The 19,562-nt window shown below is 41.6% G+C and overlaps 1 protein-coding gene across 8 annotated transcripts in view; it reads left to right on the top strand.

The window, feature by feature from the left end:
* ADCY2 (adenylate cyclase 2) overlaps positions 1-19,562 on the top strand; it is a 412,867-nt gene that overhangs the window by 307,468 nt on the left and 85,837 nt on the right. For all 8 annotated transcript variants that reach the window (XR_006206545.1, XM_042953381.1, XM_042953369.1 and 5 more), the window contains 2 exons: positions 3,516-3,585; positions 6,678-6,775. Coding sequence is in view for 7 of the 8 variants with exons in the window: in XM_042953381.1 (XP_042809315.1) it covers positions 3,516-3,585; positions 6,678-6,775 (168 nt within the window). In the remaining variant the exon portion in view is untranslated. The remainder of the gene's footprint in view (positions 1-3,515; positions 3,586-6,677; positions 6,776-19,562) is intronic.

The following is a 19,562-nucleotide window of genomic DNA, read 5'->3' as shown; positions in this document are numbered from 1 at the left end:
TGGAGGCTGGAGGTCCAAGATCAGGGTGCCGGCGTGGTCGCGTTCTGGTGAGAGTTAACCCCTCGGTTTGCAGAAGGTTACCTTCTGGCTGTGTTCACATGGCCTCTTCCTGAGGCTGTGCAGGGAAAGAGAGAGAACTCTCTGATGTCTCTTTTTATAAGGACGTTAATTCTTTCCCATCAGGGCCCCACTCTTATTCAGGCCACGTTGATGGAACATTGATTACCTCCATAGAGGCCTCATCTCCAGATACAGCCGCACTTCAGGTTAGGCCTTCAACATGCAAATTGGGGGGAAATAGAAACCTCCAGTCATCACCGTAGGAAAGGGGTCCTCTCTCTATTTTATAGTGGCCTCTTTGCCGTGAGAACCTACATGCTTACGTGCCAGAAGAATTCTGGGTAAGGATGTACGTGTACTGAGTCCCCTCATTCAAGTCAGGATCTTGTTCAGGATCTTTGCTTGAATCTTTGCTTGAGCTGGGCCTAGCACAAAAAAAACAAAACAAAACAAAAAAAACAACTTGGTATAAATTAATTCAGAGTCACTTGGGGCGCCTGGGTGGCTCGGTTGAGCAGCCGACTCTTGATTTTGGCTCAGGTCGTGATCTCACGGTTTGTGAGCTTGAGTCCCAATTTGGGCTCTGTGCTGACAGCGTGGAGCCTGCTTGGGATTCTCTCTCTCTCCTTCTCTCTCTGTCTCTCTCTCTCAAAATAAATAAATAAACTTAAAAAAATTTTTTTTAAATAGAGACTCGCTCATTATATAGCCCAGGAGTGGGGTTGATTTTCCTCATCCCATAGGCCTCCTGGGTCAGGAACCATGTCAGGACCCCATAAGTAAAACACACATTCCCCCTCCCTTCCCTCTTTCCCCTTTCCCTTCCTCCCTCTTCCTTTCTCTTCCCTTCTTTGCCTCTCTTGTAGTTCCAGTTCCCAAAAATCATATTTGACCTTATCAGCCCCCACTCACCTTTCCTATTCCAAACATGCAAATCGCACAAATGTCTGAGTGTCCGGCTCGTCAGTGAAGGGAGCTGAGGCCATCTCAGAGACCCTCTGACGGCAAAGCCTGCGAGAAGAATACACTCTCCTTCCTTCCGAGGAAAAGGTCAGAAGAACCCAGCACTCGTGGCTGACGAAACTCGGTGTTAAGTGTTAGGGACACAGGGAAGTGAGGCCTGGCCTGGAGCACTTCCCGTCCGCCCGCAGGACACGGGCAGGTAGGGGAAACCAGCCCTGGACCCGAGGCCCTGTTCATTCGGGAGCCGCTTTTACTTCTCCTTGATATATTTCGCTCTTACTTTATTTCCCATCTGAGGTTGCCCAGAGGCACTTCGAAATTAGATTTTTCTCTCTCAATAAAGGGAAAAAAAAAGTATTCTGAATACGTTTCCTCCATACATTATTCATAGTTTGATATTCATGACGAGCACACGGTTCTGAAAATGAATGTGCTTAAAATGTATCTTCGATTTTATTTTCTGCTCTTTTTGCTGTTTAACCAACCTTTTATTTCTCCAGCCATTCTCCTCGAACGGAACAATACCATGCTTCTTGCAGCTGGTACGGTAATAAGAAATACCCAGAAAAGTCTGTTTCCCTGATAGCTAAAGCTTATGCCTTGAACCAAAAGGCATTTTTACGGTTCTCACTTTCAACGACCATCATTTCTAGAACACATCACTGACCTCCGTGCCTCGCTGGGAAGTGCGCTGTCTGTAGCGTAGACCTGTGGGTGCGTCAGGCTCACGGCGGTGCGCGTGTGGTGCGAGGTTCTGGACGCAGGGCTGTCCCGGTAGACCTGGACGAACGTGCTGGTCTCCTGGGTTGACCAGTCGTTAGCCCCGCTGGGAAGCGTCTGTGTACAGTTAGAGACACCCCCCCCACCCCCGTCACCCAAAATCAGTAGGCGGCTGGACTTGCCGATTACAAGGCAAAGTGCGATCGTTGACTTGGCCTTCTTTCCTGGATCCTCAAATCCCTAGCCCCCAAACATACCTCAGGGAGTCAAAATCCGTAGGCCACGATGGATTGCCAAAGAACCACAGTGAGAAATAAATGTGAATTGATAAGTACTTGAACAGATGCAACAGTTTTTGGAAACCTATGTAAAGCATAGTTTTATACCTAATATCCTCAAATATATATACTCTCTCTCCCTCTATATTGATATGTGGGTATAGATGTAGATATATGGTTATATGCACTTGTAGATATATGCACATATGTTACATATACACACGTATGTACTCACTTGTAGATATATGCACATATATGTTATATATACACACGTATATACGCACTTGTAGATGTATGCACATATACATTATATATGCATTATGTATGCACACATATATATACACACATATCTATAATGCCTGTATACATAACTCAGCTTATTTTTTTTATTAGAAAGGTATTTAAGAAAACTAGGGAAGTAGAAATGTAAATTCCTCCGTGTATGACCCAAACCAGTTGGTGATATATTTTGTTGGTATCGATTTCTAGATTTTTTTCTCGGCACATAGATTTCCATTTTTCCTTACATTCCTGTACTCGTGGATGTAAGAACGTGTATCTTCATATTTCACTCAGCTTTGTTTCATCGAGTGTGCGTTTATTTTATTTCCAAGTGTGTGACCGTACCAGGCATGGATCACATGCCCGGCTTGCTTCGTGTCCCTCTTCCACTTGCAAGCGTGTAAAGCGTCCTAGAGAAAAGTTTTGTCCTGAAGCTCTCTGTCTATTTCAACCGGCTTCTTGAAACCTGTTTCTAAAAGTCAATCCACGCGTCAGAATGCACACTTTCATATGATTTTTAGTTATTTTTCAACATCTGAGGGATATATATGTATTACACACGTGTTCGCATGGATATATATATTTGCATCTCCATATTATGCGAGTGGCCTGAACCGATCACTTAATGTATTAGTATTTTTACCTATCTTTCAACACCACATTCAAACAAAACTTTTTTACTTTATGGAAATGAAAGACATGACCGTGAAAGTATTTTCAGTAAGTGTGAAAGAAGCAAGATCTTCCCTCCCGGAACTCAGAGGACACCCTAAATGGTTTTGATGCTCTCATGTATTGCTTGCTATAAACTAAGAAAAATGGTAGTTTTCTATGAACCGGATTTTTCAGGGATGAAACTACCATGTGATTTCAGTAAAATGTCAGGAAATAAATGTATCGATGTACTTGAATCTTTTTGATGGCCTATTTCCCTAGTTATTTAATTCGGGACCACAAGTTTCAGTTTGGTATGATGACTGTAATGGCCAGTTTTCCAAGGAGGGTCACTCCTAAAGAGGGGTGTCATATTTGCACATCCCCTTCTTCCTAGATTCCATATCCAGAGATCTGGCATCATGCGGTTTTTTTTTAACTTCAGTTTTGGATGATTTACAATAAAGAAAGAAGGATGCCCATTACTGTTTAAAAAGGAGTTTTTCAGCTCATTGGTTGGAGGGTTGGGTTAATGATGTTTGTCCTTTTTATTTACAGGCAGTGGCTCAAGTCTGAAGACATTCAGAGAATCTCGCTCCTGTTCTACAATAAAATACTAGAAAAAGAAGTAAGCTACTTTTTTATTCCCCCAGTCTTTTTTATCTGAAATGTGAGTTTTTAAAAATCCCTTCATGAAACTTGCTCCTGTTTTCTGCACGAAGCACTGACATCGCCTCGGACTATATCAGACCTTTTTACAGCCTTTTCTGTGTTGCTTCCATGCACAAGGTGTTGCACTGTGTGTCTTGTTACCGAGTTTCTGTCTGGCCGGGCACCCGGCTCAGCCCTGCAGGTGGCAGTGGGATCTTCAACGGGTGTGAGATACCGGGCTAAGGAGGAGACAGGAGCTAATGACTGGCTTTCTTAATGGCACATTTTCTTTTCTTTTCTTTTCTTTTCTTTTCTTTTCTTTTCTTTTCTTTTTTAAGTGTTTGTTTTTGGAGAGAGAGACAGAGAGCGAGCAGGGAAGGGGCAGAGAGAGAGAGAGAGAGAGAGAGAGAGAGAGAATCTGTAGCAGGCTCCAGGCTCCGAGCTGTCAGCACAGAACCCGACACGGGGCTCGAACTCATAGACTGTGAGATCATGATCTGAGCCAAAGTCGGATGCTTAAGGAAATGAGCCACCCAGGTGCCCTTCAGTGGCACATTTTCTTAGAAAAGTTTTTAAAAGAAAATAAAACCCTTCCTGATAAATGCACAGCTTCTTTACACAAATCATTGAACAAAAATATGAGATTTACATTCAACATCTGTTTGGGAGAATTAGAAATGCCAAACTTTTAAGTGTTTGTTGCATCTAAATACTTTTGCCTTGTGACCCCTCCAGTAAGAGATATGATAGGGTCAAATAAAAAAGCCCCATGTATTTGGGCTTTACATGTTAGGCTTAACATGCATTTGCTAAAATGTATTAAGTAATTGCTACCCCCCCCAAAAAAAAAACCACCCCTCTTCTAGGTTGGTTTTATTGCATTTGCCTTTTGTTTTGTTTTGGTCTAGAGAAAGGAACAAGTTAGAGATAATTTTTATCATCCAGCTATATAATTACAGGCTTAGTTCAAACAAAAGCTACTGTATTAATGTCAGTGGTCGCCGCACTGGTATTAAAATTTTGTTGAGAATATTCAGGTGATTGCTTTATGGATATTGAACAGAATAGCCACAATCCATCAGGGTTGGATTTTCTAGTTGCACCTAAACTTTCATTTGTGTTAGCAGTCAGTAAGATCAATTGCCTGCTTCCAAGTCAACATACTGACTGCAGACAGCTTTACCAAACTGACGTTTGACATAATTCATCATTACTATCGACCATTTTATCTTTGAATAACTTTAACAGATACTGATGGTTACTTATCGTTTAAATGTGAAATGATTCCTGCCTGATTCAAGTCCGTTTCCCTTATTAATACCACAAGGAAGTTCCAATTCATATCTTGACAGCCCAAAAGAAGGTGAAAGACAAGGGTGCAAGTGAGTGCAAAAATGTAATCACACTTACGCAATTATGTGAATATCGCTTCTTCACCAGCATGTAAATTATCCTATTAAGTGACAAGTAAAATATTCAAGTAAACAGAAGGCGATCGTCATCTTAAAACACAGTTCTTGCTGACATTCTCCCTGTGTGCCTATTTGTAGAAGCCAACGTTGAGGCAAATTGTAGATGCCATTGGGATGTAAGCTCCCTTCCTGTCCACCTCCCCCTAGCCTGCTCTTCTGGCCAGGAGGATGGGGTCAAAGGCAGTAAGACATAAAGCAAGAGAAACATCAGTAGACTACCCAGACACCCATCATCCCGCACTGAAACCCCACAGCTCAACCCAAGGCACGTGTACTCGAACTTCCCACGACTTGGGCACAGTCTATGCAGATACGGTGAATGCAACCTGCCGGTATTGCCAGGAGGTTTCAAGAGCGTGAGCACAAAAACTGCTCTTTCCTTTAATTTTATGAGAATACCCTCTTTTGTGAAGCAGTAGAGCCTGGTGGTTGGGACCCTGGGTTTGGGAGTCTGTCCCAATTTTTGCCATGTGCTGTGTCTCCCTGAGGATGTTAACTAGTCAGAGGGCGCCTGGGTGGTTCAGTCAGTTAAGTGGCCGACTTCGGCTCAGATCATGATCTCACAGTTCATGGGTTCGAGCCCCGCGTCGGGCTCTGTGCTGACAGCTCAGAGCCTGGAGCCTGCTTCCGATTCTGTGCCTCCCTCTCCCTCTGCCCCTCCCCAGCTCGCACTCTGTCTCTTGTCTTTCTCAAAAATAAAATAAAAAACGTTAACAAAAATTAAAAAAAAAAAAAAAAAAGAATGTTAACCAGCCATTCTGGCCTGAAGTTCTTCACCCAAAAATAGGGACAATAATAGTTCATTCCTTAGGCGGTGGTAAGGATTAAATGAGTTGGTTGGTGCGTGTAACGCATTTAGAGTGCGGGTCACGCCATCGTCAGGGCTATATGTGACAGAGATCGCTACCACCATTATGAGTGCAGTGCTGGCTGGCTTTTCTCTGCATAACTCAAGCAGGGGGTCCCAGGCGGACAGCTACCCTGGTCAGTGTATGGTCGTGGATGTTACGGAAGCCATGTGAACCCAGTCGTTGCAGGAGAAGAGTCCATCGGCCAGGTGCACACAAGCAAAGGGAATGGTCATCGACCTAGAACAAAACCCACCGGCCTTCTCTGTCTTGCAGATTTCCACACTGGCTCTGAGTAGCATTGAGATAAATAATAAACATAAAACACTAAAATAAATAAAATGGGCAAACTGCATTTCCGCAGTGCGCTTCAAAAGTAAAATATGTGGATAGTCGCCTGCTTTCCCCCATAGCTGCGGACATGAGACCCACAAGGGGACCCGGGCACCTGCACGCTCACAGTGATGCCACCAGTTCCCTCACTGGTCCCTGTGGTCAGGTGCTGTCTTTCCTTGCTGGTCAGTTTTTCTCATAAAAATCCTGGTGTTGGGGGGAGAAACGCTTTCACAGCCCAGCTGGAGGGAGGAAGCACTCATTGCCAGCGATGAACGGCCGTGTCCCTGGCTTGTTTCTCGGCACATCATAACTTAGGAGTCTGATACATGAAAACAGGTACAGGTAGGCTGCTGGCTGATTGTTTCAGCCCCTCCCAGAGAATGTCACTCATGGTTTCCTTCTTGTCCCCTCAGTACCGAGCCACCGCACTGCCAGCGTTCAAGTATTACGTGACCTGCGCGTGTCTCATATTGTTCTGCATTTTTGTCGTGCAGATTCTGGTATTACCCAAGTAAGTACATGTGGTTCTCCCCTGGGACTCTCCCTGGGTGCACCTTTCTACCGGAGCTACTTATACCAAAGGATAAGAGAGGATGCAGATTTCCAAACAGAGGGAACGTGGGGAGGGGGCAGTGAAGCTAAGTGGCTCCCGTGTGTCATGCTTAGTTACAATAAGACTGGATTTTCAAAATGGACGTATTGATTCACTATTTATAGGGATTTAAAAAAATAAATTTAACCTTCTTACTTTGATTTCCGTATTAGTCTGGTGCCCAGTGTAAGACACGTAGCCCAAGAAACTTTACCCAGAAAGAGATAAATGTCTAGATGTTGTTTCTAATAAATAAATACCGTCGTTATGTTATAACCGTCGTTATATTAAAAGGACAGCACCCACTCTGAACACACTTTACGTACCTGTCCGTTCGGATTCTACCTTCTTCTTCCTGAAGTCCACCCTCTGCCACCCCTTCAGCTTGTTATAGGGTCACTGTCCAGCTCACCCCTCCCAGGAGACACCTGGGGACAGAGGGGAGAAACTGAGCAAGCCAGATTTCACACTTTGGGGTGGACTTCTGGTCCCATCTATTGGTGAAAATCCAGTCACCTGGGATTGCTAGATTGCCTTTCTCTCGCACCTTCTTACTGAGTGCAACACGAGTCAACCAACTGTCTCTGAGGTGATGGATTCGTTCTCATTCTATGGTCTAAGAGAAAAGAAGAAAACAAAACTCTTGTCGGTTTGTCAATAATTGGGGATATAGAAACTTTTAAGACAAATCTACTGCTTATCGCAATTTTGTAAAAGCCAAAGCAACCGTTTTCAACCTAGTCTGATCTAGTTGCGTGTTTGCATTCAACTTCAGCAGCGTTCGTGGGCAACTTGACTTGCCGAGACTGAACTGCATTTTGTCTCATCAGGGTGTTGCAGAAACTAGAGAGAAATGATCTGCCTTTCCCCTCTGTACCCCAGAGGACGTTCTTCCGGGCTCTAAGCCAATACGAAGGCATTTATGGAAGTAATAACAAGTCACAGTATCACTCACACATGCACGTTCCAAGCTGTCTGCCTCCTTTTAGAAGAGGTTCCTAGTGACTTTCCCTCCCTCCCCAACCCCCCATAAATTAGCGTTGAAATACAAGGGCCAAATGAGCTCTTCTTCTGGGCTTACAGAATCTTCCATGAAAGTTCCCCATGTCAACACATCCGTTTCCCACTCCGAAGAAAAGGTAACAAATTAAGCTGCTTCTGAGCTCCAGGCCTGTGCTGCTTGGGAGAGAAAACGGAGCCTGCACACCCAAAGCTTACTGACTGATAGAGCCAAAGGGCATTAAAAAAGTATATAGGTGAAACAAATATTACCAAGGGAAGTGGGCTCTTATTTTTCCTATTAAGTAGAAAAATTCTTTCATTTTTCTACATCTTCCTATTGGATGAGTACTTTTTATTTTTTCTATATCATAATTAAGACAGGGTTTATCACTCACTGGAAGGAATTAGGAGAAAGGAAAGTGACTAGGACGTTTTTTCTTTTTTAACCATCCGTTTTCGTACTATGCAAAGTAATTCTTTTTCATAGTATACATTTGGGTTTTTTTCTTTATTTTTATTCAAGAATAACTAACGTACGGTGTTCTATGAGTTTCAGGTGCACAACATAATGATTCAACAACTCTGTAATTACTCAGTGCCCATCACGCTAGGTGTACTCAATCCCCTTCCCCCATTTCGCCCATGCCCCACTTTCCCCTGGACAGCCGCCGGTTTGTCCTTTGTATTTAAGTCTGTTTTTTTTTGTCTCTTTTTTTCTTTGTTAGTTTGTTTTGTCTTTTAAATTCTACATAGGAGTAAAATCATATGGTATTTGTTTTTCTCTGACTTATTTTACTTAGCCTCTAGCTCCATCCGTGTTGTGACAAACGGCAAGATTTTTTTATGCATGAATAACACTCCATTGTACATGTACCACATCTTTCTCCCTTCATCTACCGACGGACACTTGGGCGGCTTCTGTATCTTGGCTATTGTAGACAATGCTGCAGTAAACACAGGGCTGTGCACATCTTCTCAAATTAATTTGGTTTGTTTTCTTTGAGAAAAAGCAACCCCAGAGCCCTGTTGGCAATGCAAACTGGTGCAGCCACTCTGGCAAACAGTATGCAGGTTCCTCAAACAATTCAAAATAGATCTACCCTATGACCCAGCAATCCACTACTGGGACACTTTAAAAGAGGATGCCAAAGAAGCCAGAAACTTCCAGGGACCAAGGAAAATAATTTGTGGGATTGCACTTTTCAGAGAGCATCGGGGAGATGTCTTCTGTCTCTGCTTTTCTTTTCTTACCTCTCTTCTGTTGTGCTGTATCTTTAAGAGGACCCACGGAAGTTCCTTGTCTCGGGCATCATCACCAATTATTAGTGGGTTTCTCTTGAGCAACAAGTTGGATTTTGAGCCGGAACATTTTGAAATCTGTGCTGGTTTGCACTTCCCTCTTTGTGTTGGCAGTTGGAGAGCTCAGGGTAGGTCCGCGGGCTCCACTGAGGGAGAGTGGAGACTGGAACTTTCTGTGCTTGTTTCGTATTACATTTATATTATGTTTATGTTGTATTATAATGCCCTCTTATTTTCATGCTAGTGTCCTCATGTTTCTTTCTTTTTTCTTTTTAAACGATTCTTCTTGTGATGTATTTCAAAGATTGAGAAAAGTACAGAGTGTAAAACAATAAACACGCATGTGCACGCGATCCAGGCGGTACAAATTTGATCCTATGATATGTTTACTGTAGATAAGTGTCTGTGATCTCGAAGCCGTTATTGTTTGGGTATACTTCCTGTGAACAGCATCGATTTTTATTTTGGTTTTTATTTATTCGATCTGATATTTTTTCGGTATTAATGTGATTTGATTCCACTTGTGTTTGATTTTATTGCTGGTGTATGTGGACTCACTTCTGCCATCTTACATTTCAATTACCTTGCCTTTCTTGGTGTACTTCCCCACTTCCTAACTTCTAAAGGATTGATTCAGTTTTCTTTGTTCTGTTCTTTTCCTTTACTAGTTAATATCTCTCTCTCTCTTCCTTGTGCACATGTGTCCTCTCTCTCTTCTCTCTCTCTCTCTCTCTCTCTCTCTATATATATATATATATATACACACACACACAGACATATACACACACATAGTTATATACAGCATACATATCTAAAATGTATGTACTTACATGACCACATATGTATATAACTGTATGTATATAACATACAGTTTTCATTCAATATATTCTGAAGTTAATCATTGTATCTTGTACATAATTATTTCTTAGAGATTTTGTTCCAGATAATTATAGTCAGTATTGATTTAGATTTGCTCTTGTTCTTTACCAGCTTATTTCTTCATCAATTTTTTTTTAGTTTATTTACTTATTTTGAGAGAGAAAGAGAGAGAGAGCAAAAGCAAGGAGGGGCAAAGAAAGAGGGAGAGAGAGAATCCCAAGCAGGCTCAGCACTATCAGAACAGAAATTGAGGCAGAGCTGGATTTCACAAATTGTGAGATCATGACCTGAGCTGAAATCAAGAGTCAGATGCTTAAGCAACTGAGCCACCCAGGTGCCCCATCAATGCCTTTTTTTAATTAAAGCATAATTAACATATGTCATATTAGCTTCAGGTGTACAATATAATCATTCAGAAATTATACACATTTGTCAGTGCTTAGCTGGTGTACTTTTTTTTTTTTTTAATGCTTATTTGAGAGGGAGAGAGAGAGAGCACGAATGGGTTAGGGTCAGAAAGGGAGGGAGGCACAGAATCCAAAGCAGGCTCCGGGCTCTGAGCTGTCAGCACAGAGCCTGACACAGGGCTCAAACTCACAAACTGCAAGATCATAACCTGAGCTGAAGCCAAATGCTTAACCAACTGAGCCACCCAGGTGCCCCCTTTCCTGGTATACTCTTAAATCTCTTTATTTATTTCACCATCTTTTAAAAAGTTATTTCTTCAAGTGTCTCTTCTTGCTGATATATATCATTTATTACTTCTTTTATTAAGGTCTGTGGGTAGCATTAGCACCTACTTTTTTCTTTATATTAAAATATTTTTACCTACCTTTTTCACATTTGCTCTTCAATAGTAGTTTAACTGGGTATAAAATTCTAAGTTAACTCATTTTCCCTTACTGTTATGATGATGATAGCACATCAATTTCAGCAGCTGTTGTTGCTAATGAAATGTTTTCTGTCAATCCCATTATATTCCTTTTTAGATAATTTGTCTTTACTCCATGTGTGCTTCCCAGCCCCTTGCAAACTTCACTATATTATTTCCCAATGTATATTTGTTTTATTTACCTGAGTGACTAGGTGTGATTTTTCAATCTGAAGATTCATATTTCTACTTAGTTCTTGGAAGTTCTAACATTATCACCTTAGGTATTCTTCTATCCTTACTTTTTCCTCCTGAAATCTTATTAATTGTATATTGTGTTATTCATTATGTTTACTGGGTCTTAAAATTTTTCCTCCAAGTTTACACTTATTTCATTGTGCTGCAGTCATTCTGGCAATTTCCTCATCCACATCGCGTGTATAATTTCAATGATTATTTTATATCTAAGAAGTCTATTTGTTCTTTTTAAAATCTGAATTTCTTTATAATTCTGTATTTTACTAAGGATTCCTTTTTTTTCTTTTCCTTTATTAGTATCATAAATATATTGCATGAAAATAGCACTTCCTTCATTCTGTTATGATGGTGTATAAATGCATGAATTCTGCTGTGTGATATATCTTTTGACTCATAGTGACATGCGTCCTTGGATTGTATGTAATTTTAACTGTGAGCTCACCAGCATCCAGGGTTTGGGTCCATGGTGATCTCATACTCTGAGTTGCAAAGGCATTATTACGATATGTTTTTCAGTCTCCACAAGCTGTCTCTGGGGTTCACTAGTTCAAGTCAAAGCATTTTGTTAAAGTAAGGTCAAGGTCCAAGGCCCTTCACTACACAAGGGGTTAGTGCATTTGACTAACCCCTTAGCATGGATCTCATTTCAGGATGACTCTGTTTCCACTCATCACCCTAGTTAGTCAACTTCCCTGAAAATTATCAGCCTGGTGGGCATAGTTTTTGTTTCTTATTTCTTGGTAGGATAGCACTTCATGGCTTCTGACTTTATTCAAGAGTTCAGTTCCAATTTCCCGTCAATAAAATGCCTGAGAGCATCCCTACTTTGCATAGCATAGACATTAAATCTCACACTCCAAGGCACGTATAAGCCCCTGGTTCCTCCTGGGCTGTTTTTCATCAATACCCCTACACACTCTGCTTTTAAATACTCTCTGTGTATTTAGTATTTTCTCTTCCTTGATAATGAGTTTATCTATCTAAAAATAATAATTTTGTTATACTTTATGAAGAATTTTCATTGGGATAATGATGCTTCTCACTTCTAATATGACCTCATTTATTTATTAATGCTCTGACCTCTTATTTTTTCTGTTTTATTTTGGGGAAACTACCTCATATTTTTTGAAAAAAAAGGACTAAAATAACTAATGAATGAAGGAATGAATGAGTGCATGAATAATTAACAGTAGAGGAATTTTTGACCTTGAAGGGATCAGTAAGGGGGAAGATTTGGCCTAAAAGAGGGCCTTGCCTTATGTCATCCCTCTTTGGCACGTAATCTTGAATCTGGCTCTAGTCTCAGAATTTAAATAGTTGTAATTAAATTATTAATTGGCTTCTCTTTTTTAGGCTGAGTCTCTCATTTCTGTCTGCCTTATATAATAACTTTATCAGAAATGTAAGCTGCTTTTCAAAGACCAAAAATGATCAAGCCTGAATTGTTTTTGCAATTTTTAGTAGTTTCATTAATCTTATCTTCCAAACTAAATACATTAAACCAGGCATAGGCAATTGTTACAATAAGAATGATTTTTTTCCTAATAAAGGTTAGTTAAATATCAGTGTGTTTCATTAGCCCAAGTTAAATTAAGAATAGTGGTATTTTACTTAAGCAAAATTAGTAGCAAAATTATAAACTTAAATATGTGAGATCTATTATTTCTATTGAGATTCTTTGATAATTATTCCATGACTCATTTCAGTAATCAGTGCTCATTAATTCTTTAATACTCATTTCAAAAGAGTCACTTTCATTTTGGTTTTATCTCCAAGAAGGAAAAGAAAAATTGGAGGAAGTTTAATGGTAGAATCATTCATGTCCATTGAAAGTAGATTTGATTTTCAGGCGCCTGGGTGGCTCAGTTGGTTGAGCAGCCAACTCTTGATTTTGGCTCAGGTCCTGATCCCAAGATCATGAGATTGAGCCCTTTGTGACACTTCACACTGAGTGTGGTGCCTGCTTGGGATCCTCTCCCTCTCCCCCCCCCCCCCCCCACATGCTCTTTCAAAAAAAAAGTGAACTTTTTCTTTGGTGGTTTCAAATATTAGATACTATGACACCAAACTCCTCGCCATGAGTGGGTATGAATCTTAGAGGAATGAAAGGAAGGGGGAGAAAGGGGGGATACACAGAGAAGGAAGAAGGAGGGAAGGAAGGAAGGAAGGAAGGAAGGAAGGAAGGAAGGAAGGAAGGAAAAATGGAAGTAAGGAAGAAAGGAAGGAAGGGAGGGAGGAAGGAAGAGGAAAGAGGGGAAGGGGAGGGAGATCATTCTCACGGTCCAAGATAAATGAACCCTACGGCTTTTACGGAGATGAACGATACCCAGCTGTGGATTCAGGTCATCTGAAAGTAAGAAAATACCCACAGTGAGTAGCTTGAATGTGAGTTAGCAGTTTAATTTCTTCCCCATTAATAAAAAGGCCAGAGGCAATATGGTGCTCTGTCCTTTGGGTTCTTTGGGGGGCCTGGATCCCTCCAGCACACATTCCTACTTTCATTAGACTTGGTTCCTCATCTTCGTTCTCTAAGATGGCAACACACATTCTGAGCAACCTGATGGAGGAACAGACTCAGAAGCAGAGGGCAGAAAACACTCATTACTGCCCTCTCTTGAGGAAACTTCCCAGCAGCTACCTCATGACCCTTTGGTTTATAACCCAAGGCAGATCTTAATCACATGCTCAAACCTGGCTCCAAGGGGAGCTAGAATTTGTAGCCTTCAGTGTGTACAACAGAGGGCCTGTCTAAAAATTGTTACCATCGTGAAAAAAATGGAATTCATGAAAACCTCTGTTCTCTCCAGGAATGAAAACAGATTTGTGTTGCAGTTAGCTGAATGCCACTGGTGTGGTAAGAAACGAGCGATAACAATAAAAGTGGAACCGAGCGTGTTTTCACTCAATAAAACAGGCCATGTACCTTTACTTCATGCCTATTCTGAGCATTTGTTATAGAAATAGAAATTCACAACAGAAGCACACACACAGCCGAACATTTGTGGAATCATTCAGCAGGAGATTTTGAGCTGTCGCATACCAAGCACAGTGAGAGATGCTAGGAAAGCATCAGGAGCCCCCGAAATGCCTTTTCTCTCATATAACTTACATTTTATTAGGACATATGACAATAATGTAATAAACAAATACACATACAATAATTCAGTGATGATATGCTTTTAAGAAAAATAAGACACAGTAGAACACTACGGAGCAGTGGAAGGTGATATTTCCATTTCTTTTTATGTTTTTATTTTACTTTTGAGAGAGAGAGTGCCAGCAGGGGAGGGACAGAGAGAGAGACACAGAATCTGAAGCAGGCTCCAGGCCCTGAGCTGTTGGCACAGAGCCTGACATGGGGCTCGAACTCACGAACCGTGAGATCATGGCCTGAGTTGAAGTTGGACACTTAACTGACTGAGCCACCCAGGCACCCTGGAAGGTGGTATTTCAGATGAGGGTGATCAGGGAAAGCGTCACTGATTAAATAACATTAAAGCAGAGGCCCGAGTGAATTGAAATGGGAATTCTGTGGATATCTGGCAGAATGTTCTAGATGATAGGAGCCACAGTGTGTTCAAGGAGGAGAGTGAGCCAGGTGAGCACTGTGGAGGATGGGGTCAGAGGAGCAGTGTGAAGACAGGTGTTGGCTCTCACAGGCTACTGGGAGAACATTAGGTATAATGCGCCAGGAAGCCCTGGAAGGTTCTCAGCCGAGGATGTGATCTGGCTACATTTAGAAGCATTGTTTTTGCTGCGCTGCAGGGGAGGGAGGCTGGAAGTAGGAAGCCCAGTTAAGATGATGGTTGGTACCGGAGTAGCAGTGCAGGTGGTAAAAAGTGGTCAAATTCTGGAGTATCTCATGAAGAGTGATGGAGACAAGTCTTGCCATTGGATGAGATGTGGAGAGTAAGAGAAAGCGGAGTTCTGTGAGATTTTTGTTTTGGTGTTGGTTTTGGTTTTTGGCCTGAGCAATTGGGAAAATGGGGTTGCCATTTACAGGGAGGAAGCATCCTGGGGAAGGAGCAGGTCAGGGACAGACGTGAATCAAGGGCTCAGTTCTGGGCATCAAAGACATGTGTGTGCATCTTAGACAAGTGATGGAGCTTCACGGAGGGAGGGAATGTGCGAGTCCTGGAGGGTTCATGGAGGAGCTAGGGTTGAAGTCATAATTCGGAAAACCCAGCACATACGTAATATTTAAATCCCTTGGTTAGGATGGGCTCACGTAAGAAATGAGCGTAGAAAGAGAAGACGGACCTTCTGGGGAATAGTATGTCTTAAACTTCAAATCTTCACCCCTTCTTGTCGCTGTGATGTAGAAGTTTTTGCTCTGCCAAAGACAACGCCTCCTCCCGTTTCCCACATCATACGACTTGAAGCGGCCAGAACATCTCAAAGTTGCTGCAAAGTCCCATCATCAGAGAAAGGCTACTGTGATCTGTAATGGTGATGAATATTTCAGTGTCTTTTCTCCTTTTCATTTTTTTTTACCAAATTCCCTTTCATTTTGAAGTTCTGTCACCTATCACTTAAAAGAGAGAGAGATAAAGGGATGTGTATTACTTCCTGCTAACTTATAGTTAGAAGAAAAGCCTTCTTCCCTGAGTTCTTTCCTTGCCGAACCCCACGTAACAGGTGCAAACAGGGCACTGATGGGAGAATCCACATCGTTTTTGCGGGGAGGAGTGAGGGCAACAAGGGAGGAGGGACATGAAAGTCATCCCATTAAATGGAATTCAAGGTGAAGATACCATTATTCACTTATAGAAATAGTTTACAATTCATATAACTTTTAGATATTGGGGGACATATATATATTCCTGCTGGATTTTTCCTGTCTGCAAATGTGTTTCCTCATCCGTGTCACGACCACCTGCGAGCAATACACCGACTAGAAAAAAACCAGAAAGGAAAAAGGACCTTGTCTCAAATCAGCCTTTTCCATATATGGTCACAATACACATGATTAAAGTGCCAAAGTCAAGAATTATCACTGAAAAAGCATAGTTCTTTTTGCCTTGTGACAGGGAAGAGTCAAGTTTGCTTTTCAGGGAGCATATAAATCATTTATGCTTGTGCATTAAAGAGAAACAGCGAAGCGAAATTAGTCAGAGAAAGACAAATATCATCTGACTTCACTCATATGAGGACTTTAAGATACAAAACAGATGAAGACAAGGGAAGGGAAGCAAAAATAATGGAAAAACAGGGAGGGAGACAAAACATAAGAGACTCTTAAATATGGAGGACAAACTGAGGCTTCCTGGAGGGGTTGTGGGAGGGGGGAGGGGCTGAATGGGTCACAGGCCTTAAGGAATCGACTCCTGAAATCATAGTTGCACTGTATGCTAACTAACTTCGATGCAAATTAAAAAAAATAAATAAAAATTTTTTAAAAAAGAAATCATCAAAAAAAGAATAAATCAGTCATCCAAAGTAAAAAAAAAAAAAAACAGCTTTGCAACTAGAATGTTAAAGTTGATTATGTGACACAAACATCTTGGTATGTTTAATGAGTTTGAACATGGTTTTGAAAGAGTGGGCAGGATAAATGATTATAATTAAGAGCTTTTGGCCAGCCATTACTTTGTCTCATGGGATTTCTTGTTCCCTGGGATGACAGGTGCTTCCATCTGAACACAAATGCCAGTGTGCTATGAACTTGAACACTGGACAGCCACAGGTCTGAGCCACTCTGAGTCTGAGTCTCGGGCTGTGACATCGTGTTCTCTGTACCAGACCATATCATCTACAAATTCAGACAACCTCTTCCTTTCCAATGTGATGCCTTTTATTTCATTTTCTTGCCTAACTTCCCTGACTGGAAGCCTCAGGGTAATTTCAATAGAAGTAGTCATAGCACAGATATATTCCTGTTCATGATCTTAGGAGGAAAACATTCAGCAATTCATCATTAAGTATGATGTCATCTGTGGGTTTTTCACAGTTGCCTTAATCAAGATAAAGGAAATCCCCTTTTAATGTTAGTTTGTTGAGAGTTTTTATAATAAAAGGGTTTCAGATTTTGTCTAATGCTTTTCTATAGCTACTGAGACGATCGTGTGGGGTTCTTGTCCTTTATTAATGTAGTGTATTATATTGATTGATTTTCAGATATTACACCGACCTTGCATTACTCAGGTAAATCCCTCTCGGTCATGTTATAGAATCCTTTTTTATATGTGACTAGATTCAGTTTGCCGATATTTTGCCAATGTTCTTGTATCTATACTTCTAAGAGATACCAGTCTGAGTTTTGTTTCCTTGTGAGATAGCTTTCTCTGATATTGGTACCAAGGTGATACTGACCTGATAGAATGAGAACACGTTCCATCCTTTTTACTTTCCGGAAGCGTTTGTGGAAACAATAGTAAAAACCCTTCTGTACGTGTTTTGTAGAAACCACCAGTGAAGCCATCTGGGCATGCACTTTTCTTTGCAAGTAAATTTTGGTTTGGGTTTTGTTCCAATTACTGATTCCATCTCTTTACTCCTATAGGCCTATTCAGAATTTCTGTTTTCTTCTTGAGTCATGGTTAGGACATGGTAGTTCATGTCCTAACGTACTCTTAAGAATGCTCGTTCCTGCTTTAATGGTGATCTGTCATCCATTTCACCAATGCAAAAACAGAGACTCGATAGTGTTAGCACGACTCTCTTCCTTTATCAGCAGCCGGCTGTCTGTGGGAATTCTGACATTTGAGAAAGAGCAAAGTAGTGGTCATCGGATGCATCCAGAAAAAAAATGCCACCAGCTCTTCTTTGAGGTTCTTCGCTGTATCAGGTGGGGGACTATAAAACGCGAGAGTCCATTTCAATGCTCCTGTGGTTCCTTCAGGCTCACGTTACTATGTCTGTTCGAATGTCCAGACTCTCTATCACCTGTCTTCATAGCAAAATAATTACTCCTAAAACCGAAATTGAAATGCATCGAAAAAACAAGAGCCTCGAAAAGTCATTGTAGTGTAGGAATCATTTATTTCAACTCTGATTCACAAGTAGGTTAACCCATAACAGTCACTGGCTCTGTTGAGATACGTGTTGACTAGAGGCTGGTACAATCCATAATAACTTATCCATTCCTGAGGAAATTCAGATATGCCATAACCAATGGAAAAATGTAAATATTTCTCCATACTTCTAGTAAAAACTGAACAATGGGGAGTTTTTTTCCCCCCCAAAGGAAAAAGGAAGAAATTTGGAGAAGTAACTGACTCCAGTCCTTCCTGTGTTTCCATTTAACCACTAATGAGGTAGTACCCAGAAAAAAGGTTAGTTAATGGCTTTGAGTCCACTACAGAACAGAAATTGCCTAAGGTGTTTCCACAAGGTAATTTAATAAAGTGAAACCCTTACAGAAAGAGAGAAGGGCTGAGAAACCAAACAGGAGAGGGTATAACAGCGACGAGGAAGCTGCCATCGTTGGGTTTGCAAGGACACAGGAGGAGGTGGCTTGCCAGAAACGCAGGCTCCCGGACCTTCCTGCAGGGGCTAGAACCACACCAGGCCTTCGTGGGACCAGGGCGGGATGGGCTGTCTGCCAGGGACCCGAGACCTCCTGGGAGGCAGGAGTTGCCGGCTGTTGAGAAAATGGTTGCTAAATAGAGAGTAAGAAAGGGAACCCCCCAGGCTTCTTGCTTCCCCCAGCAGCCTCCAGGTTCCGCCAGTACTTCCCGTTGGCCAAACCTAGTTAGAAACAGTTGGCAGAGAATCTGGGGAATGGAATTTTGAGGAGATGGAACGGAAAGGCATTAGAAGACAAATAGGAAATTGCCGGTATACTTAGTGACAAATTGCCCCAAGTTGATTGAAATACGTTAACCTCCAAAGGCAAGAACTTTGGCCAACGGCAAGCAGAATACATAGAAAGCAAACCACAGGTGATACGTTAAGGTCAAACTGCTAAAGCCAAAGAAAAAAGGGGGGTGGGGTGGGGTGGGGACTACCTTCAATACAGCCAGAGGAAAAAGACATTGTAGCTAGAGATGGATGAGGGGAATGATGACCGACTCCTGATTAGAACCACTGGTATAAATATGGCCAATGCTGAATCCAGTATTCAGTGAAGCTCTTCTTGTTTTAAAAATGAGATGAAATAAAGACATTTTGCAAGTGAAAGAAAGCTAAAGGAGTTCAGCAGCAAACCTACAGTGTAAGAAATGCTAACAGAAGTTCTTTGGGCTGACCTGAAATGATGCCAGGAGCAAACTTGAATCTGTAGGATGAGATGCACGGCATTCGACGTGCTTAAACATGTGAGAGAGTATCAAAGACTATATGCTGATATTCTGTGAATGTTTCTAAAAGACAACTAACTGGTTATTCAATACAGCGGGGAGAGAGAGGGAATCTCAAGCAGGCTCCATACTGTCACTGCAGAGCTCGATGTGGGGC

Source organism: Panthera leo, chromosome A1 (assembly GCF_018350215.1).
Source record: "Panthera leo isolate Ple1 chromosome A1, P.leo_Ple1_pat1.1, whole genome shotgun sequence".
In the NCBI taxonomy this organism is placed as follows: domain Eukaryota; kingdom Metazoa; phylum Chordata; class Mammalia; order Carnivora; family Felidae; genus Panthera; species Panthera leo.
Note: the sequence above shows the minus strand (reverse complement) of the source record. Positions and strands in the feature narration are given on the sequence as shown.